Source organism: Camponotus vicinus, unplaced genomic scaffold (assembly GCF_025532165.1).
Source record: "Camponotus vicinus isolate PSW18456_S1 unplaced genomic scaffold, iyCamVici1.0 SCAF_11, whole genome shotgun sequence".
NCBI classification, from domain to species: Eukaryota; Metazoa; Arthropoda; class Insecta; order Hymenoptera; family Formicidae; genus Camponotus; species Camponotus vicinus.
Genome location: NW_028141947.1, coordinates 18,553,435 through 18,579,912, shown reverse-complemented (window position 1 = coordinate 18,579,912; position 26,478 = coordinate 18,553,435). Strand labels below are relative to the sequence as shown.

Genomic DNA, 26,478 nt, shown 5'->3' with positions numbered 1-26,478 from the left:
GATCGAGGCGATCGAGTCGTCTCGATTAATCCCTGGCTCGTGCACCGCGCCTGGTGCTGGTGCTGGTGCAGCGCGACGACGCTTGACGCGTGACGCGCGATGCGACAGTCCCGACCGAGCAGGTATCGGAGGCGAATACATTTTTCCAAACGCCCGTCTAGTCGGAAGCTGTCGCTTGGAATACGCTGGCGCGACTGAGAGATGACGGGCCGGTTTATTTTATTTTTATTCTTTTTCCTTTGGTGAAAAAAAATCGATCAAAGAGCGCGCGGTATAGCACGTGGCCAAGACTATTATAAGAAAGGAGCAGAGAGAGGGAGAGAGAGAGAGAGAGAGAGAGCGTCTCTTTCCTTGGCAAAGGTGTCGAGTCGTCTCTCGCGTCTCTGTCGGAAGAGGAGGAGAGCAACGTACGAAAGTGGAAAAGTGTTTCGATACGGTTGGGTGCGGCAGGCGCGGTGATTGTCGAAACGGCATCGTCTTGTCCGAAACTCGCCTCTAGCCCGACAACGGACGGGCTTGCGCGACACGCGTTTCCGCAATCTCGTAATCTCGCGATCGCGTTCCGCGTAATCTGGAAAAGGACAGAGTCGCGACGGTGACGACGGCGCGCTCGCGCGGATAGGACTCCTCCTCCCGCTCTTTTTCCTCTTCCACCTTCTCCGCTTTTTCCTCCTCCTTCTCCTCCCACCAGAGACAAATTCACCAGAGACGGCGGAGACGGCTCGCGGTCAGTTAGTCAGTCAGTCGGACGTTTGCCATCCGATACGTTTAACGCGCGGCGCACTCGTCAACGGAATCAGTGTCGCCGCATCGATGCGCACCGGCGTTACTTTGCGAGGGGGAGCAGGCGAGAGGTAAAGAGAATATAACAGGGGGAAACGTAACGTAACGCGAGAGCGGTGGAGAGCGAGAAACGAGGCGAGAGGACAACGGCGAAAAGAGGAAAGAGAGAGAGAGAGAGAGAGAGAGGGAGAAAGCGTGCGCGCGCGGGCGAGCGAGGAAAGAGAGACAAACGACGAGGAAGCCTTTCTGCTCTCCCGTGTCTCTTGATCTCGGGGCATTCTCGTAGCACCGCGCGTATAGGTACCTACCTACCCACCACCTTATAAAACGTGCGCGCGGCCGAGACCGGTGGAGCAGAGAGGCGCGAGACGCGAGACGCGAGGCGCGAGAGGAACGCGAATCGAGAAATCGCAGAGTAGTAGCGGAGTTGCGAGAGAGCGAGCGAGGCTTTCTCGCGGTTCGCTTCGTTTCCTCGCGCGAGTGCAATTTTCGCGCCGAGATCCTTTCCATACTTTGGCGCACCTTTCTCGATATCGAGATAATTGAGTTTAAATTCCAGCCACGTACATCGCGCCCGCGACCCGCGACCCGCGACTCGTCAAAGGTGGGAGGGAGGGGAATAAATTACGTAGTAAATGAGATTGCGCGGAAAGTTTTGTGCAGTGAACGCGGTTGTTAATAGATTAGTGCCGCGATTTCGACGACGGCGAAGAAAGAGAGCGAGGGAGGAGGAGGAGAAGAAGGCGCGCTATCTATGCGTTAAACATCGATGCGAGTGCCAAAACTGAGTACGAGAGAGTAGCCAGCTGATAAACAGCGAGGAGGGAGAGAGACGCGCGGGTGTCGCGTCGCGTCGCATCGCGTCGCGTCGCGTCGCGTCGCATCGCGTCACGTCGCATCACGTTACGTCACGCACGTCACGTCACGTCACGTCACGTCACGTCACGTCACATTGCATCTCATCGCATCGCATCTCATCGCATCGCCTCGCATCGCGTCGCGTCGCGTCGCGTCGCATCGCGAGAGACCGAGAGTCGCCAATATGCATCTTCACAGTGGTCTGACGTTGCCGATTCTACTCATCATCGCTTCCTATCCTCTGACGTTACGCGCGCGTCGAGTCGCCCCCTTGATAGAGGACGACTGGGCGAGAAGACCTCACCGGGCCGCCGGTAAGTAACGATTCATCGTTTATCCATTTGTCGTATTTGTCCTCGATTCTTATCGCCCGGCCTCGTCGAACGGAGAAATTCCGTTTTCCGATTTCGAGCGCTCGAGGGCCGAGGGTATCGCTCGACGATTGTCGCGCGGTGCAGTTCCTGTCCTTTAAAGGTTAGAGATGGTCGCGTGCACGCTTGTCTACGAGACTGCGACCGCGTTGATCCTATATATTGAGAAACGCGCGCGAATGAAGCGCAAAGCGAGAATATCGGTGCGATCGCGCGCGACCACGCGTCCATCGAGTGGCTTAATATTCTCCCCCTCCCCTCCCGCTAATAATCATTTCCTCGATTCCGCGATTCGCGATGGCTACGCAAAATTGTCTATCCTTTCCCTCCTAGGTAGAGACCTACGCCACGGCTTTTGCCACGTAAATTGCGTTTCCGTCATTGTTCACACCTAAAACATAATCTTCCTCTTGTACACACGTGTCCCCTTGGTAAATTTCTCAAAATGCAATATATAAATATCGTTTTATAAAATAAATCATGTAGCCATTTGTTGGCGCGGTTCAAGCACGTTTGTAATTTTCGCAATGAGATAGAGAGAGAGAGAGAGAGAGAGAGAGAGAGATTGTTTGGAGCAACGAGCAAAAGGTAAAGGATCCAAGCGACTCATTTCTCTTCTTTATATGGATCTAGCAATGTCCACCGGTTTGCTCCGCGCGCGCGCGCGCGTCCTCGTCAAAGCGTACACGCACGTACAATTTCTTTCGTACAATTTTATATATATTTAATATTCCTTTCTACCGTACGCGTGCGCGCGTGACGTCTCTCTCTCTCCTCTCGCCTTTTCTCTCTTTTACCCCTTCTCTCCTCTTTTTATTAATTCGACATACATTATCGAAATTTAATTATTAACTATTTATGCATGCATAGATATTAAACATCAAAGCTTCGTACGATCCGGAAAAATTGTGTCATACATGTATAAGAGTCCCAAATGTATCATTTTATGCGGAAAATATTATTTTACCATGTTTTGTAAACAATAGCACCGCACGGCAAAATACAAATACAAATCATCGATTAATGTTACACACGTTACACACGCGTAACATGTTTACCGAATATACAAGAGTCGAATGTGCGGGAGGTTCATTTAAAATAAATGGTCTATTATTAATCTGCAAATATTCCATGATTATAAGACGCTAATTTTCACCTTTGATTTTACCGTGACGCTTCGTATTATCCGATAAACCAATTTTTAGAGGCCATTTTTATACCTTTGCAATCAAGGAGCAAAAATTAACAAGACTCAAAGAGCAAAAGCTCTATTACAGAAAAAAGGCAGATAGATGCATAGAATATTACAACAATTCTCATGTCTCGCGACAAGACAGCCGAGAGTATAAATAGTCGAGTTAACTCGATATCGAATCATTTCCCGGACAAATTGCTGTGTAAAATGCTAAAAATTTTACAAGTTTAAAATTTATCGCTCGCGAAATAAATGTAAAAAATAGTTTAAAACGCTACATGTCGCTGCAAAAGATTGCTGTGCAAATATTAATGCGATTAATAATTCTACATTGGCATAAAGCGTTTAATTTATTCCGACTATACGATATTACATGCGGTTGACAAATATTCAAATACATGTAATTTAATGACAAATTTAAAAACATTTGGCAACTTTTCTTCATACTTTACGCAAATGGCTACTTTGGACGCAACAATTGCAAAGGTTAATCGCATTAATTGATTAATTGCGTGGATTGATAATCTTTAATTGATGGAATTGTTGAAATTGTAGAGACTGAGCGTTTAAAATATAATGACCGTCGATTTTTGCTTGAGATCTCATTCAACAGCCCTCTCCTGTTTACGTGCGATTGTCATTCGCGCACGTGACTCTTAACTCGACTGACGGAATAGCGCGCTCCGTGCGCTCCGTATAGTCGTATTATCTAAACGCGATTGATTAGGACATGTGAAACTAGGGCATATATTTCTTACGCACAATTAAGGATTGTCCATTTACGTAATTAATTAATTTCCGCATTTGTATCCGCATCCCTGCTAACCATTGATTCGCGCAGTACCGCACGCGCGGTATCGGATTAATCAAAGACTACAATCGTTATCGATGCTAGATAGTAAGATTTGTGCCGATATCACAACTTTGATTTATAGCGCATGATGAGTCGTGCAACTATGTATATATATATACATATGTGCGTGCGTGTGTGTGTGTGTGTATGTGATTCTCACGATCACGGCAATAAAAATATAAACCAACTAAAGTCGAGCGTACACATTTCACATTTATCCATTCGCGAATAAAAGCCATTTGACGAAAGCCATTTGTTTATGCATCGAGATGTAACGGTATAAACAGTCGTGTTGTTAGAAAAAGAATATTTTGATATTCTTTTTCCGTTTCTTCCGACTTGTATAATATATTTTCGTACTTTGTATACGTCAGCAGCACTCTCGCAAATATCGTCTCTGCAAAAATGATATTTCGTCTATATGTATAGTACAAGTAAACGTTAATCTTAATATGCGCCTTAGAGGGAAATACGGAGTAACGGGCAATGATATTTGGACTGCTCGAGATGCCATTTAGTTGAAAAAGTTGACTATGCGTCTCATTGTGTTCGAATTCGACCCAATTTCATACGATGGTAGATTACTCGGTAAACGCGCGTTTAAAAAATAATCCGTCTGGAAATTTTACATAAATGAACCTTATTCACGTGGCGGCAACGCAATCGAGCCCTTTCCTCTCGCGAACGCGTCGCCCGATCCTCCGTTCGACAAGATTCGCGGCTAATTGGCTGCAGCCACCGAGACAACGCGACCGTTGTATATTAAAGAAGTTTAGTTTAGAAGCCAATTTATATGCGCCTTTTTCAAGTAGCTAAACGTAAACGATGGCATTGAACACGGCGCGCAAACTTGCGTCGCAAACTTGCGCGCGCGACGCGCCAATTTACAATGTCGTCATTTTTATTTAACGGATTTTATAGATTATCGTGCAATCTGGATGGGGAATAGGAGCGAGAGAAAAGTGGAAGGAGGGGGAAGCGGAAGGTGAGAATTCTCGGAGGCGTCCTAGAGCGCACTGTTCTCTGCTCAATTATGCCAATGTGAAATATCATAGTTTACGCATAAGTTGTGTCAAATTGTATTAGCGAATACGTGATATAAATTTATGCAAATTTATGCAAATGTTGCAAACGAGCAACGTTAGATTGAAACTGAATGAAGGGACGGAGGAATTTTATATAGATTAATTTATACAAGATGGTATGTGTACGAGAAAGAAAAAATATTACATTTCGATGAAATATTTGCGCAAACATTTTATAAAAGCTGACGCGGTAAATCAAGAGCCGCATTTTTTTTTCGAAAGAGAGAGAGAAACGAGACGAATCAGCGATATAATCTTGGTCGCTCGGCTATCTTTTCGCCCGCATAATTTTTCGACTTTGTCGAAAATGCGCGAAATTCGCAGGGATTTCTCTAAAATCAAGACAGAGCCCGTTCGCGTCTCTTCTGTTTTCTCTGAGAAAGGCTACATCGCGCCGAAGAGAGAGGATCGTATATATTTAGACGAGCTGCAGACACAAAACGACTTACCACCACCTCCGCGACCAACGGCTTCTTCGTTCTCCGTGAACTCGTTCTCTCTGCCTCCTATTTCATTGTCGCGGATATACACACGCGGAATCTAGCTAACAATAAGAGTACGCTAGAAACTAATTGTAAGCGATAACCTCTACGTGTGCCTACGGCCAAAGTCGAGGCGTAAAACGTCGCATTTTTCCCCCCTAGGGGAGGATTTAGACTTTACGTTTCTCAAGATCGCGCCTTTTATCGCCCGATCGATTCGCGACTTTGAGAGTCGAGGAGAGAGACCGACCGGACAAGGCACGGCAGGATGCGCGAGATAGGTTGCCATTATCCTCGGATGACATGGGTGCGGTTTGTACTTTATGCATTTTCTTTTACGTAGCAAACAGCCTTTCGCGATCGTATAATCTGGCTAATCGATTACGCAGCGATGAATATAGACGTTGTAGGGATTTGAAAAACAAGTTTGAAAAAATTGTAATTTTGTTAACGCGTGTCGGGACAATTAAAGAAACGTGTCGCTCATCCGCATATACGGCGTAGGTAGCGCTCTTGTTTGTCCCTTTTGCTCCGAGAGGATTAATCGGTTGGCCAAAGAGGACAAAGATTTTTCGCGACTATGGACGCAACGCATTAACGCGCGCGAATTTGCAAAACTTCAAAGTAGAATTTGTATCCACAAAGACAAGTATAACATGGTGTTCCGACATCTTTTTCTGGCGCGTGCACGCCAAGTCGACAAACATGAGAAGGAGTAACAAGTGTTTGTAAAAGGCACGAGATGGATGTAGAGGAAAGCGATGGAGAGAGAAAAGGGACGCGAGAAGAAAGGGAGAGCTCGGTGTATTTAACGAATGTAAAAGGTGTCCATTTATCAGTTTTCCCAGTACCAAGATTACTAAACGCGATGAAACAAAATTCCCATCAATCTAGTCAGAGTTTCACTTTCTTCTTCGCTGCCAAGCGACATGCTTCTTCGGAGCGTGCCTCGAAAAGTGTCGGCAAATACAATACGATGAATAATAATTGCTGCAACGCCCGCTGTGACGATCGAATTCCATCCGACACTCGATGGACTCGATGATCCTGCGGGACTTGGAAAACACATTTCGTCTCGACATTATTCTCATTTATAAATGTTCATTTTATCAATCTCGCGCGCGGTAAGGTATAACCGCTAATCGGTACCGTTAATGTCACTCGTATCCTTCCTACTTTGGCCGTTATACGTACTAGACCAGGCTTCGAGAATTGCGCTCTCGTCGCGTGCGTATCATTCGTATCGCGCGTATCGCATCGTATCGCGTCATATCGCATCGTATCGCGAATTAGTTTTATTACGGAAACAACACGCGCACACCGTTAAATGGATTGCTCCTTTTTTCACGCATACCTCGGACGGGACGACTCGTTCCGATTTTACGAGCCATCTCGACTCATCCTTCGCGAGAGAGATAAGATGCATAATATTATGCACGTTACTTGTATATTTCTTACAACGAGGGTTTAATCTAGACAGCGCTCGAAAATGTTGTTGTGGCGACAAAATTTTCGCTGGGAAAGGTGCAAATTAAATTTTCTCTTTTTTATTTTATTAACGTTTGACTTTTATCCAAATCGTGCAACGAATGAATCGATAAATTAAAAGAGTAAATTAACGAGAATCGAAAGTCAATGTCAGAATGGCTTTTCGAAATGCGCAATCTTGTAAGCGAAATTACCGCGAAATTTTCCAATTTATGTCAATTATTGCGCCAATATCGCGCTATTATTGTACGATATATCTGTCGGATACTCGGCCAATGAACGGCAGCTGACGATTGATCGTTTGTCATCTATCATCTACTGCAAGAGATGGTGAATTTGCTCGGAAATTTACTTTAGGCAAACGAGTGCCGATGTTTTCAAGCTTGGTTAAATAAAAAATTCAACTTGCCATCGTTAACAACTGCATGCGTAAATGATAAACGTTGAATCGAAATGTTAAATTATCAGTACTCATTGATTACAGCTGCACGATATATTAACGGAAAAAAAGTGTATATAAATTTAAATTTACTTGGCAGAGGGAACAATTTTTTTCTATATTAATCCATTTATACGATCTCTGCTAAACTTTTGGTTAGTTTAACTTATGTAGTCTCAAACATGTATAGTGAATTGGCATTCTCCTCTCTCTCTTTCTCTCTCAGCGCGCGTGCATGTACGCTACATAAAAAAAAAAACAATTTCGATTAATAACCTTGAGCTAAACCGGCAAAGGTCTTTTCCTTTTTTTTTTTTTCATTGTCAGTAGCGATCGATCGTCGCTTCGATAAATCGAATCAAACCGACTTGTTCGAAACGTAATGTATTATTTATAATTCTCGTGTATTTATTCTCGCACGACAGAGCCAGTAGGAAGGAAAAGTAGGCGCGTCATCGGTCAACGATTATCCAATTCTCATTATTTCGCCGCAACAACGATGAATGTATTTTTCTGCGATGAACACATTTCCCGTATTTGAAGAAATAAATAATTTAATACGCGCAAAATGTGCGTTATTGCCAATTATTCCCTCTTTGGAAAATCTATGCTTTTACGGATATATTTTTCCTCGTGACGCGCGTAACGTACCATCGATATATTGTACTTTTGCAAAATTGAATTAATCAGTTTCTTGGCTCGCGAGAGCATTGACGCGTGCCAGCGGAGAAATTTGTAATAATACGAATGAGCCACTTGTCGACTTGTAATAGCGGTTTATTTGACAGATAAAATTTTGACGAATTTAAGCAAAGCTTTAGTCTTGGCATAATCCCAATATAGTCGATACTCGCAATGACTCTTTCTCTCTCTCTCTCTCTCTCTCTCTCTCTCTCTCTCTCTTCCCCTCTTCTCTTTCTACTTATTTCCACGATAGTGTACTTTTTTTTTAATCGAATCGAGAAAAAAAATGTCTTTCGCGACGAGAAAAAGAAACGATAGCGTACCGTCTAAAATGTTTACGCCTTACCTGATATTTCGTCCGACGGTATATTTACATATCGCGCGCGCGCGTGCGTGCATACATACAGATATTCTGTGTACGTCGTAGATTTGCGGTCGCTGCAGCCGTTGCCGACGACGATGCCGCCGCTGCCGCTGCCGTTGCCGTTGCCATCGTCGTCGTCGTCGTCGTCACCGCCGCCGCCGCCGCCGCCGCCCTCATCGCTTATCAGCGCGGTCGTCGCGCGACCGACGGAGGGATTGGCCGAAAGGCTTGGCGAACGTGAATGCATCGCATTACGCGTGCACTGACTCAAGTCGCAGGCGCAAGGTCGGCATTTCTGAGCCGTGCGTGATATCACGTAAGTGTAGGGACATGTATGCAGGGATACATACATATATATATATATATATATATATATATATATTTATGTGTTTTATCCTGGAACAATTTATGTATATATATCATGCATCATTTCATATATAACTTTTACGAGAAAGTGTACTTTTTTTTCGATTCTTTTTATTAAAAAGTACACGTCTTTCTCATATAGAGTCAGTCGTGTAAAATGATGCATGCGTCTCTTTAAAAATATTTTTGAAAGCTAGAGATAAACACTGTGAGAATAATATCGAGAAAATAATTTATCCGAAAAAAAGGATCGTTTACATAGGAATCGAATAATATATATCATAATGATGTCTAGAGATGGATAGTTTTCAAAAATTTAAATTTCTGTCGAGATGACACTGACATAAATTGCTACGCATTATACATGTAATTTAAACATGATATGCACGCGTATCATGTGTTGTAATGTTTTAAAGAAAATAAACTAAGCGGAGAGAAAGAGAGAGAGAGAGAGAAAGCGCAAGCGTATAAAAGAATTAAATCCGTGAAACGTATTATTTTTCGACCTGTTTTTGAACTCGTTGATTCGTTTAAAATTGTATGAAATTGAAAAAAACACGACTTTAATATAAACAAGGTTGAAATGAAAAAAAAAAAGTAAATAAATAAAGCGAAAAAAAACAAGATAAAATGTACGCGAATAATGGTACGCGTACTTGCGTCGCACGTAAATGTACGCATCATCGGTATCAGGTATAAGAGCGCGGCGCGGCGCGGCGCAGCGCGGCGCAGCGCAGCGCAGTTCACGCATACATAAATAATCGGACGACATCGCGCATCGCCTACGTGTCTATCCGCTTTTAGCGGAGACGCTAAAACGTCTCGAGAGCCGGCACGGCGTGACGCGGCGAGGCGTGGCGCGGTGCGGCGCGACGCGCCGCGGCATGGCATAGCGTGGCATAGCGCGGCGTAGCATCGAGTGGCGAGGAGGGACGAAGCGAGATGAAGTAAAATGAGGCGAGGCAGGCGGCATCGCGCTCGAGAAAGTGGCGCTCCAACATTGTCCAAAGTCGCGATGCCGCCGCGATACCTTTACGGAGGTAAGGGTGCCGTTTCTCGATCTATGTATATAAATGAAGATGCTCTAGGCAGCGTTGTTACATAAAGCAATGTCTACGCGCGCACGATGCGCTTCCTATCTTTACAGGAAATTTAAAGAGAGAGAGAGAGAGAGATCATAATTATAGCGTTATGTATATAAATGTTGCTCTTTTTTATCCATCTTTTATACATCATTTTGGTGAAAACTCGAAATTAAACTTGCGAGTGTTATTAAGTATTCTTATTGGGGTATACAGCTTTGTAGAAAACCGATTATTGATAGAGGAGAAAAATGTTTTTTATCGAACAATTTTTTATATTTTAAATTTCATAGAGAACAAGTTTATAATTTTTAAATGATATCGTAGAAAAAAAGGAAACCAACTTGAAAAATCAAGGAAAAAATCAGCTTTGCGATTTCTAAAGATTAATTTCTAAGTTTTACAAACAAATCCGATTTCCTTTTATTTCGTCAATCGTCATTTCTCTGCACCGTGATGACGATAGGATAACCGTCTCTCGTGTGTATGCGCTTCGCATCACTATGTTACGATGAGACGTGAGAGCGGACGCGATGCTAAAGGTGATGTGAAACTCGAGACGAGACGAGACGAGAGGATAGATGCCGAAAAGAAAGAACGAGAGAGGAAGAAGCGAACAGCGAGAATCAACGGATAGACGTCACGTTCGTAAATCTATCCAACGTGAGAGTTGGAGAGAGACCGCGCGCACACGTGCGCGCGCGCGCACGCACGCACGCGCACACGCACGCATACACAGAGGAGAATGTGAGGGCGGAAAAGCGAAAAACGAAAGGTAGCACATGTTTGCCATTCGCTTAACCGTTTGCGGATTATGATCTAGTGTATTCCAGTACATGCTCTTTTCCACGCTCGCATTATTTATATTATCGTGAGCGAAGACATATTCATGGCACCGCAATGAAAATGTACCCGCGTATCCGTTCGCGAGTGTTTTTTCAATCAGTTTGTAAAATCGTTACTTGAAACTTTAAACTTAAACTCTGCGATTTTAATATTAATCGTTTAATTATTAAACTAATCTATTCTATCAACTCCAGATTAGGCCTTGGCAATTGAAAATAATAATTAACCATTTATTAGTTAAAGTTAAAGAGTTAAAAAAAATTAATTTATTTATATATGCACATGTATATATCCGAAAGTATGTCGCGTTGCACGGTGCGAGGGAACGAAACTGAAAAATTCAACAAATCACTGTTATCATGTCAACGAGATAAATAGAGAGAGAGAGAGAGAGAGAGAGAGAATTAATAGATTACTTTACGGCAATATATATACCGCGTGATTCACATATTTTCAATGTTGTAGCCTGACTCTCTCTCTCTCTCTCTGTCTCTCTTCAAACTCCTAGTTTCTAAAGGCCGCAATTTTGCGCGCTTGGAACGATTTAGTACGCGCAGTGCAATGACCTCGTGCAAAATAGATTTTTCTACATTTTTTTTCCAACTTGCACACGATCAAATTTTTTCTTCCTTTCTCCCCCCCCCCTCTCTCTCTCTTTCTCTGTCTCCCTTTTCTTTTTGTAATAATTTTTGATCAACAGTGATGGAATGAGAAATCTGCACATGTATTTTTTTCTTTTTTATATTTTCTTTTCTATACATGTATCCAAGCCATGCGCATAAATGTGTACATGGCATATATATTATCTACATGTGTAAACAATTGATTTACTCATCCGTTAAGGAAATGAGTAAAATGCATATCGTGTAAAAGTGTTTTCTTATAAATAGTTTTAATAGAATTCTGCCAATCTCTGCTACATTGATTATAAATTGAGAAAAACGGCAACGCGCTATAGTCGCTCGACAAAAATAAAAACATTGTGAAACATGGCTGTGCATAATACTCACCGATGAAAACAATTCCCATTACGTTATTTTCAGAGTGCTTTCACAGGTCCGCATTTATTTTTACGTCGAGAGGAGAAAATGGCGTCGGTATAAAACAATGAGACTCTTGATAGCTTTCGATCGTTTTCATTTTCTTTTCCGTTTGGCGAGAGAGAAGATGAGTTTAAGAAATTGTATTATTTAAAAATCATGAATATAAATTACTATTAATTTAATAATATATACATATTGCATCTTTGCTAGTTAGTATCAGCTTGGGGAGGGGGCGGGGGGGTTAAGAAATTCTGATCCGTATGCAAAACACACACGCACGCACACACACAATCTCAATTGTGATTCAGCACGGAACGGTCAAGAGATTCCTGCCACTGTGTCACTGACGGCATCGATTAACCGATCGACCGGTTGCGCGATATTTGTAAACAATAGCTAAAGTTTTACATGTGGAATAAAATTGCGTCGTTGACCAAGTTTCATTCAACGATGGTTTAGAAAATGCGCGACGCATATCATCGAGAAATGTACGAATGAATATGCGTACGGCTCGTGCACATGCCGAACGTATTACGTTATACCTGCGTCAAATTGCGCCTTATTCGTCAATGATGGCAACGGAAGTGTAGACGAAGCATATTTGCATTATTTGCACCTGGAATACATACGCACCTCCTTCTTCTCTTAATAATGTATTCTTAATCGCGAAACACACAAATTTATCCTTAAAATATTATCGATAAATTAAATAGGGCGATATTTAATTTTTTATAATTTGTACTTGTAATATATATATTGCTAGATGATATATAATATCGACGGTTAATCTTTTTTTCCCTTCGTTTCAGAATGCACTTTTGGCAAGCAGATTCGCGAACTAGGCTCGATATGGTTTGCGGATTTAGGACCGCCTTTTGGAATCATGTATTGTATCAAGTGCGAGTGTATACCGGTACGTAATACATGAGCTTGTATTTTATTTATTTGTAAATAAAATGCGCGTATATATATATATATATATATATATACATATATGTATGCGCGTAATTCGCTATACAGACATTTTAATAATCCACATATTAAGACACGTTGCATATTCCGTAGTGTTTGGCGAATATACATGACACTTAATATAATAATTTCAGTAAGATATCTCACCAGAATTTTTTAGCATATATGAATAAAGAATTCGTAGCCTCTTTTTCTTTACCTTGGAATTTATTCAGTCGAGAAACATGCTATAATCGTGTCTGCTTGTTATAATTTTTCGATGGTCTGTGTTGATTTTTTCCCTCTTTTTTTTCTGACGAATTAAGTAACATTAATGTTTATCGATACGAGTCGAGACGTGTTAAACTCGCATAAAACAAAAAGATGGATAAATTTTTATCGGGATAAATCTTCACGTGCAACGATAAAAGAATGTATAGTATGTGTGGTATAGTATCGTTGAGACAATTATTTCTCGCGCGCGCAATATATATATATATATATATATAATTTAATGTCTTGTACTAATGAGTAGCATATATTATATTGATACACGAAGATAACGCATACGATTCAACACTCGAAAACACTGAATTAAATTTGAGAGAAAAAATTTAATTTACGCCACAAACATACATATACAATATGAATATTTATTCAATCGTGCAATAATTGTCATTTATATTCCGTTTATATCTGTAAATTTTTTTCTCATTCGTGCATAAACGCGATCGATGGCTTTCCAGAGATGGATGTACGTTTGTACATACATACATACGAGTAGTTGTACATCTTTGTTTACACATTCGTGCGTTGGAATGCATTATTCGTAGTAACATGTATGGGAAAACATAAATTTTATATATAAACCTAACATCTCGATTATACACCTTTCCTCGTGTAATCGTATAATTATAATTTATTATTTTCGATAGAGAGATTTATTCGACTTAATCCGACGTGTTTTCATAAATATTCATCAATTATGTCATACGCTTTACTGTCGTGTTTAAAAGTATTGGTGATGTTGCATATGGAATATTTTCGCATAACAATTCGGTTTACGCATCATTTTGATTCAAATCTTAAAGTATTGGAGTGTGAAAATAAATGTGAGCGTGATATATAATTTTTTTTGAGTTTATAATTATTATATAAAATTGTTATAAAATTTATTATTTTTTATATTATTTCGCACTTACTACTCGTGAAAATGTTGGGAAATTTACATTTACGTGCGCACTAAAAGCGATAAAACATGCGAGTGTAAATAACTGGTGAATGCTAATTAATTAATACGATTAGAGTCCAATCTCTTTCTTACAATGCGGTAACGAGATTTTTCGACTAAAGTAATGTCAGATAATAAACAGATATACGAGTACAGATTCGAAAAAGCTTTGAATTGGATTTTGCAAAAGCGCATTTGCGCATTTCGATAACGTCGCGCTAATAACTGACGGGTTAAAAAATATCGTTGAAAAATGTGTATTACGATCGACCGAAGAAAAGATGGATGAAAATGAAAGACGGAAGAAAATGAGAGAGATGCTGCGCTGTGTTATGTTCGGCTCGTGAGCGCGGCGTCTATTTTTAGACTTCGGAAGAATGACAGTTCCCCTCTTTCGTGTCCACGAGGAGCTATTGATAGGTCGCGATCTTGGTTGTAGAAGAAGCAGACGCGTCGCGTGAATCACACGTCGTTACGAGAAGTCGTGTCTCCTCGCTTAAAGTCATCGCAGTAATGTTGCGGTTCGTCGAACGCAACGCTTATCCTCCCTTTATCGTCGCCTTGGAGTTTTCGAGACGAGAAGAGAGTCTAGGCGTCGTGTCAATCTTGAAAAGTACAATGTCGATCGAGTTTGAAAACATATATATATATATATATATATATATATATATAATATTCGCGCGCGATATACCCCTACCCCTACACGAGCGATGCTCTGGATAAAAGAGAGAGAGATGAAAATATCAAATTTTTCTTCTTATATCGACATTCTTCATCTCTCTTCATCGTCGTGCCAAGGCGCGATCAAAATTAACGCGAGCAAAGTAAGGACGTTTAGGGCGTTTTTCAGCAAGCGACACAGGACACGGTGTATCGCTTTATTCTTGTTGGTTGCCGAATGTAAACAAGGATGAAACGATTCACCGTGTCGCTTGCTGAAAAACGCCCAAAGTCAAGAATATATAAGCACAGTTTTGTTTTTCCCTGAAAAGACAAAAGTGCAAAAGACGAGTCCAACGTTACAGTTTGCTCCGCGATGGCAAATCTAACCGACGACTGTTTGTTGCTTTCAGGTGCAAAAGAAACGACGGATCATCGCCAGAGTCCAATGTCGCAATATAAAGAACGAATGTCCCAAACTCACGTGCGACGAACCAGTTTTACTGCCGGGTCGATGTTGCAAATCCTGTCCCGGTGACTTGAGTAAGTTATGCAATACATCCGATTAGTCTCGGGTCGATCCTCTTTTCCTCCTTTCGATTCCGATTAACCGGGCGCGCGTCATTCATGATAAATATTTCGTTTCCTTTTTATTTTATTTTCTCGATATGATCGGGAGAGCAATCTGTCCGGGTATCTCGGCTATGCGATTTACTCCATCCGCATTCTACCGCGACTATAGCGGGTATAGCGGCGATAGGCGGATTAGGTATCCTAGCGAGGAGAAATAGACGGCGTTGGGCCGGCTCCGTTGGGGGAGCTCTCGAAGAATTTGGCCCGCGAGCCGCCGATGGTGAAAGTAGCGTATCTCGCGCACTGATAAGGTTGGCAGATAAGCTTGGCGTGCGTCACAGCAACGGTAATGAGCGCAAATTGCCACGAAATGTTTCGCTTCGCATAGCGATGCTATCGCTTTTGCCTTGCCTTTTACATTTAAATTGTTTATCCGAAAAGTTGCCGAATGTATTGCGCAAATTGATACGTTGCGTTCTAAACCTCTCGGATACAAACTAGAATAATCTTTTTTAATCGCCATCGCCGATTACTACATTCTGTCGCAATTTTCAGGAATGCCGATAAAAAGACCTTCCGCATCTTTATTTAGATATATATATATATATATAAGCGGAGAAGGAGAAAGACAGAGAGAGATGGAGAGAAAACGATGGGTGAGACGAATGGTTTGCCTAGCGGTGAAAAGAAATGGCCAAAAGAGGAGACGAAACAACGGATGAAAAAAACAAGAGGTTTAGGTGGCAAGATTGACCGATCTCTCGCGTTCTCTCGAGAGGCAACTCTCGAGTTGTAATCGTCCAAGAGAAGCGGAGCGAGAGGAGACGAGGACGGACGCCACGGGTTTAGCGCCATGGCGCCGGCTATATTACCGCATGGCGTCACTTCGATTAAGCCGTGCAATCTAAATGTAAATATTAGCATACGTAATGATCGGGCAAAACGCACGCGGTGGGAATAAGAATAGATGGGCGGATGAGGCGGGAGAGAGAGAGAGAGAGAGAGAGAGAGATTGTAGAAATGGATACGAATTGCCCAGCGGGGGTAGAGGACGAGTCTTTTATATCGTTTATACAAATTCATCGGATCGAGCGCTTATAAATAGACCCAGAGTCGTTTACATTTTTACGATCGCGTATCGCGCAGCTATTGGCGATGCGACGAAAAAAACGCGCATATATGTATCGCAATTAGGTTAACGTGACACTTTTGATAAAGCGCTCTGGTTGTCGCCGCGATATCCCGCCGTGACCAATAACGATAATATATATAGAATCGTTTTTTACGTCTCTCTCTCTCTCTCTCTCTCTCTCTCCTTGTGTCGTTTGTTCTCGTAGAAAGCTCGCGCGTCAAATTTATTTTCCGCGCGAGACCATTCGCCGTAATAATCGTCATTGTCGTCGTTGCCCCTGCTGATGAAAGGTGAAACTTGACGCGATTACCAGCGCCTTTCTTTTACGTTGCGCGAGAAAATGTATCGCGACCCTTGAACTCGTCGATTGAACCGTCGCATCGATTCTCATTCGCTTCTCGTCGATTGTCGTCGCGGCCGTCGTACGACTGCGAAAATGCGGACTTTGATTCTCGTTTGACGTTACGAAAACGAATTAGACGTTACTGACATACGCGTCTGCGGGTATATCGAATAAAAAGGAGAATGACGAAAATACTTTACGAGCGAGACTATTGCCGATTTTTATTCGCGTCTGGTTGTTTGTTTGACCGGCCGACCGACCGAATTTGCAAGGTTCGAATCTGTTTTCTCGGTAATCCCGCGCAACGATCGTTGTTTCGATCCGACGATATAGCTCGAAACGATAACGCCAATAAACTGAAACGATTATAGCCCGTCGACGTGTGACTTTGTAGCCTTGTGGAATTGGCAAAAATTGTTCTTCTCGTAAAAAATGTAAGAGACTGGTTAATTTATCGACGCGAGAAGAAAGAGAAGGCGAGGACGGCGCGAGACGTAGAAAGGTGGACGCGACAGGTAGACTCGACAGATTGCGATCGTTTATCGTTTATCGCGTTATCGCATCGTCCGTATTCCTTTTCCAATGTTAATGGCGCGATGGAATGAATGTCGCGCCGTCCGTCTCGGTTAGATTCAATTAGCCGGAAATAGTTTAGTCGATAACTGTGGTTGGTCTCACGCGTGTCGAGAGAGGCAGGGCAGGCGTGCTGTACGTTTTGCGCGAGGGCAATTAACGTCTCTGTGGCGCTGAACCGGCGCGGTATGCGCCATAAAAGTAACATTCAAAGTAGCAGCGGTTGGCGCCAGCCGACTCTTTTTCCTACCGCGCGCAGGCATTCTTTATGATCCGTGCCATGCCCATGCCACGCACATGCCACCACCGGCTGCTGAATCGAGTCAATGTTGCCCATCGACGATCGACGATCGACGATCGACCCTTTATTTTTATTTTATGCCTATCCTCTGTGAAAGAGAGAGAGAGAGAGAGAGAGAGCGCGACGACGAGTTGCCATCGGGCCGATGTGCGTCTGCTTCTCGTACCATGTGCAAAACAAAGTGGAAAACACTTCTCTTGTGTGCGTGTTTTATCCTTCTTTCCTTTATAAATATATTTAATTTTATAACTCGCGTGAGTTGTTTGTACATGTGTGCGCGCCAATTTCTATACGTATGGTATCGATCTCCTTCAGCAACGAGAATTCCTCGTCTAGTTTGTTTTACAAATTATTCTTAACATCAAGCACATTCAACTCGGCTGAAAATCTTGAAAATCCCGTTCTTGGAAACGATAAGAGAGAAAAAGGAAATGTTCGCAAATATAATCTTTATATTTTTACATTAAATTGACAACAGGTAATAAACGTGAACGTTAAATGAACGAAAGAATTGTGTATCGAGCAATAAAATGGCAATAAATGCCCAAATTTACGATAAAATAAACTTTTTGTTACAGACACGGACATAGTGCAAGATTTGCCGGCGCAATTGACTTCGGAGGAAGAGGAGCGAAGCTTGAAACGTAAGATTCTCTCCTCTATTTGTAAAAAAACTCTCAATGTATCGTTTCTTGTTATTTGAAAGAGCAGTGTTAAAAATTCAGAAAAATTGAGAAAAATTGAGAAAAATTCAGAAATATTAATTGTCCATCTGTCAACGATTGCTCCATTATTTATCGATGCAACTCCTTTTTTTTTACAAGTAGTCTAGCTCAAATTAGCTTCAACCAATGAGCGTCTCTCTCGCATCTATGATTGCAGATTTCGGCACTTTACTAACGGGCAGAACGTCGCAATCTTTGCATCGCGACAACTCGAATCCAACGTCGGCGTACAACAGCGCGTACAATTATCTAGCGACCGGTCGCTTCAGCTTCCATCGCAAAAATCTCTACTACTCGTTTTATTTGTCCGCATCGACGCCTCGTCCGCGTAGCATACAGTTCGTCGATGGATCCGGCAGTATCCTCGAAGAACAGGTGATCGATCCGATCGGTGGTGCCTATCAAAATGCCACTGGCAAGCTTTGCGGCGTATGGAGACGCGTACCGCGCGACTATCGTAAATTATTGCGCGAGGAACGCTTGCACGTTTCCTTCATCTGGGAACCTTCGTCGAGTCTAACCGGTCAGGTGTCTCGTTACCGCGCATTGTCGAGCGAGCAGTTCTCCTCGCTATTAGAACCGACGATGGGCGTCGATCGATCATTGATGTCCGGCGCGGGCGCGACAGCGATCGTATCCGCCTCGTCCGCCTCGACACCATCGATCCATGTATCGCTCGTCTTCAACGGTCTCTTCCTGCCAAATGACGTAGCTGACGTTCCGCTGATCGTTCAGCTGGAACATCAGGAGAAGGATTACGTGGTCCTTACCGAGGAGATAGTGGTGAAAAAGCCGTCCAACGAATTGAATTTCGGTGAGATTCGTAGCGCGCTTTCCGGAACCGATCTCCGTTTGTTAACCCGTGGCAAGTTGTCGATCAGCATAATGTCCCGCAAGGATCCGCAGGCTCTTCGACTGGCTGGCACGGTTGGTCCGCGCGCAACTTGCGATATATATCAGACGTTATTATTGTCGGAGACACCGTCCGCGGCGTCTGGATTGGCATGGGCCTTCCTGGATCGTATCGGAGCGTTACGTTACGGGGTTCAATTGATGGGACTCGAGGAGGAGAGTCCCTTAGTGACATTAGTGGACGAGGGTGGGAAACGGAGAACGGAACTCGAAGACTTGACGCCTTCATTGATCAACGGTCTCGCAAACGGTTCCCTGGATCGACCCGGACCGAGACTCTTGCAGCCGCTTTTCAACGAGGAACTCTCCGTAGTCGCTGCGAGTCATCTCGGCTCCGTGTTGCGCGGCAGACTTTTGGAAAGACCCGTAGCGGACGCCAGAGACACCGCCGCGCCTGTATTACTACGAAGATCGACTAAAGAACCGACGTATCCCGGACCGGTCGGTCTGATATGGACCGCGGTAGATCTGGATTGTTCCCTACACTATGAGCTAGAGCTCGCTGGTTTTCCCTCCTCTTCTCAAGAGCCACAAACGTTCCGTTTGTACCTGGAGACCATGCCCCTGCTGGCGCAAGGCGCTCCCGTCGCCAGGAGACTCCTCGAAGAATTTACGGGATACACCCTAGAAGGCTCAGTCACCGGACTGTCACCGATGGAGCTCTACAGAATCGAATCGGGCATTGGCTTTCTCGAGGTGACCGACAAGCAGGCTACTCACGTCTTGAAAGCTCCCTTCAAGGCTAGGGCGCCATTTAGCTGTTTACCGCACTACGCCGACAATGACATTGCTTCTGTGGTGGCGTACAATCTGCAGCCACCCAGGTCGGATATCGACACCGGCGCGTGCTTTCACGAGACTAGATTCTACGAGGAGGGCACACAATGGACATCGAGCGCGGATCCCTGTTTAATGTGTCATTGCTATCGCGGCTTGGCGCGATGTGATGCAATGCCTTGTCCGACAGTCTCTTGCCCGCTGGGAAAGCAGCTCAAGCAACCAATGCCTGGTCATTGCTGTCCGATATGCGCTGGTATGAAGAAATATGTTAATTTATTATATTTATTTATTTATTTACGTAAAAAGAAGAGAGAAAATTTAATTCTTCGATATAAAATCGAGACATGTATAAGAGGTGCGAAGGAGAAAGTGGCAATAGAATCGATTAAGAAAAAATGCAAGAATAAAATAATACTCAAACGTGATTAGCGAATTGTAATAAAAGTCTAAAATATTTGTGCAACTCTTTGCAAGCACTTCTATATACATTATATATTTCAGACAGAAGAGAAAATATATTGTCTTAAATTTTTTGAGATTACATGAAATTTAAATAATTTTAAAACTTGACAATTTGTAATTTCATAGAATAAGTAGTGGATTAATTTAAAAATAAATAAAATATATTTTTCCTTTTCTCAAGAATTATTACATTCAATTTATCTCTGATAACAGAATTTGTGATAATTGTGCAAATACCGGTAAAGATAATATTCTGAGCAAATACATTTTTTTTTTAAATTCAGATTATTAATATCAAGTTTAATGCAAAGGAGGTTTCACGATTTTGAGAAGGAAAAAAAATTGAAAACGTTTAAAGAGAATTGTAGATCAATATAACTATAAGCACGCTACATTATCAACGTTTAATGATTTAATAATATTTAGCACCAGCGACTGTCGAAACTAATACAACAATCAAGAGCAACATCACGAGAGGTTGTACATTGGCTGGACAATATCATCTCGCAGGATCATCCTGGCATCCGTATTTACCACCAGTAGGATTCGATATTTGTGCGATATGTGTTTGTGACGTAAGTTTTTATTCCTTTTGGTTTCTAATAGAATTGCAAACGCATAAATAGTGAAAGATTTGTGAAAATTTTTGAAATAATCTATGTGAAAAATTTTTTCATCTTATAGTATTTCCAGTTTTTGAAAAAAAATAAAATATTTGTAAAATGTATGAGAAACTTTAATTTATCACATGTTTTTCAATATAATGCATTACAATTTTATTTTGTTTTAAATTATGTGCCCAAGTAATTGTTATAAAAATATTCTCTCTTTCTTTTTCTCGCGATAATTACTAGTAATAATAATTAAAATAGAATATGATAAAGAAAATAGATGCGTCAAAGAGTATGTGTGTGTGCGCGTGTGTGTATTACGCGTACTTGGACGACCAAGTGTAAAAAGTCGAGTCACCTCTCACGTCCGCAATTTACAACGGAAATCCATTTGTCTCGCAGGCTGTCACGCTGGAGGTGAAATGCCCGCGGGTGCAGTGTCCGCCGCTCGAGTGCGACGAGAAGATCGCCTTCAGGCCGGACAAGAAGGCTTGTTGCAGGCAGTGCCCGGTAACGACTCCTCGTAGCAATACAACTACCACCGCTTTAAGCGACATCGCACACCTACCGAGAGATCAGGCTTTACCTTCGACGCGGCGCACCGCGGAAGAGATACTCTCTTCTGGTGGCTGCAAATATCCTCTCGGTGGACCCTACGAGAATGGCATGGAATGGCATCCCCGAGTGCATTCCCACGGTGAGATGAAGTGCGTCAAGTGTCGTTGCAAAGTAAGAATTTATTTGCAATTTATTTATGCCATTATCGAAAAAGATTATATAAACACGATGGATAAATGTACGCAGTTGTGCGCCACAATACTATCTCTGTAATTGTGTGAAGGAACGTGACTTTAATGCAGAGGCTTTGCTTTATTTTAGTTACCGAAAGATTTTAATAAAATTCAAAACTTTAAAATTCAGTCGTTAAAGAACGAGTCAAAGTTATTTTGCGCGACTCGTATGTTAAAACGAGGCTGTTTATGAATGAAATATACCGTTATTCATATACATATATTCTCTCAATCTTTAGAGACATAACTTTTTAGACAGACTTGTGTTCGCTTGGCCCGCTCTTCCTCCCTGCTCTTTCCTCATTATAACGTTCATTCATTAAGACGAAGCTGAAACACGCGCGCTGTGGCCTCGGTTGATTTTTACGTCGTGATAATAGAACCGCTTCTCGTACGTTTCAGAATGGCGAGGTCAGGTGCGACAGGAAACGCTGTCCACGATCGCTCTGTAATTCAATCGCACATCAGATGAAACGTGGCGAATATGTGGCGGACGTCGATGACTGTTGCACGGCACAATGTCGCCGCGCGAGACGTCATCACCGCAACAACCATCATCCGGCATCGCGGCATTCTGTGACGCCACGTGAGCTGAGCTGAGCTGAGTCTGATCGTCTTGCGAGAAATCTACTCCGGTCTACGAAGAACCTTGCCATGTGCCGTGCCATCATCGTCGGGCGATGATAAAAAAAACCAGTTGTCGATTGTTCGTGCCGTTCGCCACTTGTCTGCCGCGCGGGTCACGAGCGATCGAGAAGAGCCTTTGAAGCAAAATGAAAACAAACATACAAAACAAACAAACTTTTTATACATGCGTATATCAAGATTGTGGGAACTGGATCAGAAATGTACCCAAGATAAACTGATTTTTAAGAGTAGCAATAGTTTGAAAAAATCAGCTAACGAACTTGTATAATTCGTCGGGGATATAACTCGCATTCGACTGGGCGGAAAACGACGTGCGAATCTTGTCGCAGAATTTTGTAATGCTCGATGAGACGAGAATAATTAATCAACAATGTGGCGCAAATTGCTCAAAATTTATTGTCAGTGATAAAAGTCAGCAAATGCGTGTACAAACATACGTATGTTTGTAGAAAGTTAAGAAGATACTAATATAAGAGGAAGAACGTGGTGCGTGATAACGGATGTTATTCTTATCTGCGACACCCGTCCGCTCGGTCGTTTGCTCTAGAGCCTCCAACACCCGCAGCCAAACGCTTATTAATCAATTGATCCTCGTCAACGGATAAAATGGAACAAGAGCGCCCCTTCTTTTCGTAAAAGGGGACAACCATTTATGATAAACCATCATTTCAGAGATGTGCGAAAATGAAGGGTGAAAATCCTGAGGAACTAGGAACGAGTTTTTCATTATGGCGTTATTAGAGTGCTCTACTGTACCCAATAATTTCTTCGAGTTACCCAGCAACCAAAGAAGACTGAAAAACCTCCGATGGCGGCATCAGTTATTATGCGATTGCTAATGTTTACTAATAACTACATTATTATCATCATCATCATTATCATCATCATCATCATCATCATCCTCATCATCATCATCATCATCATCATCATCATCATCATCTTTCTACTATTAATAGTATTACCGCTATATTGCTTATACTATAATTTTAATATCGTTATATAATGGGTATTATTATATAATCGCTATATTCTACTATGTCATTTTTCTTATTGTTTATCGACTTTATATTTGCCGATTGTTATGATTAAATCTAAATTATCGTTAAAGAGTGTATTTATATAGTGCATTGCATATTCATACGTTATGAATCGTATCAACGGTTTGATGAGGAAAAACACGCGGTAACGTTGTTACTCATGATCGATGAGCAGTAAAATGTTTGTCAACGATAACAGTCATTGCTGTAAGTACGTTTACAATATTTAAGTTGTATATTTATTATTAGAATATTATAGATGATCCTTTTCAATCGAAACACATATCGAATCCTAGGATGAATGAATTAATTTTGACATATCTTAACAATTGCTGATTAATTAACGTTCATTTTCTGAGACGCAAAAATAATGTATGCAATATATATTAATTCCAGAAATTTTGTTCCTTATAGATTCTTTGATCACGCGCAATAATTTAAAAAGTAATATCTCATTAGTTACAATTGAATCAGCAGCCGTCCACTGCAATAATTTTTAAAAACTTTTAAGCAGCAATTTTTTAACGATATGTTGCTACACGCGAGAGATTTATCATAAACTTATTTCTTATGTATCACTATATTATGTATTTTTATACGATTTAAATTTTAGGAATGTTTATTCAATTGGCCACTATACGTCAAAATGACAAAAGACGGATGTCGTAAAATTAAAAATTATTTAAAAGCTCTCGGATCGAACTCAAAACTCAAATTATCAATCTGAAACCTTTTAAATAGTACTTTTAATTCTATTACAAAACTGAAACCGATTGGCAAAAAAAAAAACATAATTTAGCGCTATAAACATCAGAGCAAATGTCACATCAGAGTTTCTGAATCTAGCAGCCAACAAAACAATTTGTACAAATGTTGAAATTGCAAAAATTTTAGAAGCAAGTTTGCGTTGATCAATGTTATAATCGTGACAGTTTAACTTTACTACTTGACGTAGTGTGTATCTCGTGTAAAGACATTGACTCGTGTGCCTTACTTATGATACGAAATGAATACATTATAGTCGGCTGACATTAAAACCATGTCGCGTATGCAAACATTTTGTACATAGTATATAATTAAACGGCTAATTTTATTATAACAATACATCAGCATTATACATATGATAATTACTATTAATATTATTTATACATTATTGTATAACTCTCTCTTTTAGCGCCATTCAGAGTTTTCCCTATATATTGTATTCCTGTTTATTATCGATTTATTATATTGTCATGATTATTTAAAGTCATCCTCATAAACACACAAGTTATTGATTTTTTGACGAGTTGATGTTAATTATTTGATAAATAGAATGCTCTTATTTTGGCAAGCTTTATGCCCGCATAAAGCTGTATTGAAAAAAATGCTGTTTTAATATAAATGTAGTTGTCAACGTATAATCTCTATAACGCTTGTTGGAAACAACAAAATTAATTGCCTTTATCTCCTTTTATTATAAATTTAACTAACAAAAGACGAGAGAAAAATGGTGTGTGCGTTTGTGTATATACGCGCGCACATACGCACAACAGTAGCGTTATATCGCATGGAAGAGTTGTTGCTTATGTAAAGCTTGCGAAAAAGAGTGGATGGACGAGTAGCAAACATTATAGAGGTAATTATTGCGATCTTGTACATGTACACAAAAATTTATTTACAAAGAAAATTCATTTCCGTGCGTTCTGTTAATTTTTCGCAGTAATTACGATAACGAGATGAAATAATATCGCGACACGATGCCTATAGTGTCTGTAACGTGAAATGATTAGCGAGAGAAAGGATAAATTTGTATCCGTGCGTTTGAATACAATGTCCGTTGGAGATATGTGTTTTTTCCCATGCTCTTCAATTTATACATTTACAATATATACGATACACGATGGGGTGAGCAAAATTATTATTCATTTTTGTATAATGCAATAAAATATCAACGAAATATTTCTGCGACAAGATAAGCTGCTGAGGAATGTATGTAATGTACATTGTAACAATTTTATGGGAAATGCAACTCGATGTTATTCTGTATTGTGCCAAAACAATTTATCAATTAAAAATGTCAATTATTATTATTATTACTATTAAAAAGATGGTAACAATTCGTCCTGTACAAATCCTAAAATGTCCTAAAAAGAGAAAAAGATGAAAAATGTCATCGTATAGGAATTTTCCAACGGATGTATGATTCACAGAAATCGAATAGGGTAAAACCACCAATGTGACTATAATAATGACTCACGAATTCGATTGATATTCTGAACGCAGAGATTCCAGGAATACCTTGCTCTTAATCCGCGCATTTCTCAATAGTAACTGCATTGTTTTTTGTCATTGTAGAAAAGGCCATTCGAGCAAGAAACATTAATCGATATGGATATACGCGTATATATGTATTCTATGCGCGGATTGAAGGAGATCGATATAAAGGACATCGATCCTGAATTAAATGCACCGAGAAAAGGTTGACTATCGGTATAGATTGTATTCGATTATAATTATTCCTATTCGTAACATTACAAGTCCATTGACAATAATTTTACGCGCCCAAGCTCCATTATTTGCCAATTCCTTAAAAAAAAAAGCGACAAAGTTGCTGAAACTCAAATCGCGCACTCTGCCGCTAAAAATTGTCTGAAAGATGAAAAAAAATATAATTTCATTGAAAAAGTGACTTTGTCGCTTTTGCATATATTTGTTTACGACCGGCCTCGCGCGCGCGCGCGCTCTCCAAATGTCACATTGAGCGCTCGGCTTGAACAGAGTACGCTTGCACTGGACAAAATTTTAATCGAGCTGTCGAAAATGTAAC

The 26,478-nt window shown here is 41.3% G+C and overlaps 1 protein-coding gene across 3 annotated transcripts; it reads left to right on the top strand.

Annotated features, from left to right (window-relative positions):
• Nucleotides 1-126: 126 nt before the first annotated feature.
• Nucleotides 127-25,741, top strand: Sog (chordin short gastrulation). Of its 3 annotated transcripts, none has more exons than XM_083081987.1 (9): nucleotides 127-854; nucleotides 1,840-1,955; nucleotides 12,749-12,852; nucleotides 15,195-15,324; nucleotides 18,282-18,347; nucleotides 18,586-20,373; nucleotides 21,009-21,157; nucleotides 21,596-21,922; nucleotides 22,387-25,741. In XM_083081987.1, exons 1-9 carry the CDS (start codon nucleotides 814-816, stop codon nucleotides 22,582-22,584), a joined length of 2,919 nt encoding a protein of 972 aa, XP_082938113.1. In that variant the 5' UTR covers nucleotides 127-813; the 3' UTR covers nucleotides 22,585-25,741. The 3 variants fall into 3 exon arrangements, with proteins under 3 accessions (XP_082938113.1, XP_082938115.1, XP_082938114.1); XM_083081989.1 differs by having other exon boundaries at nucleotides 1,466-1,955; XM_083081988.1 differs by having other exon boundaries at nucleotides 753-854; nucleotides 1,437-1,955.
• Nucleotides 25,742-26,478: the final 737 nt, after the last annotated feature.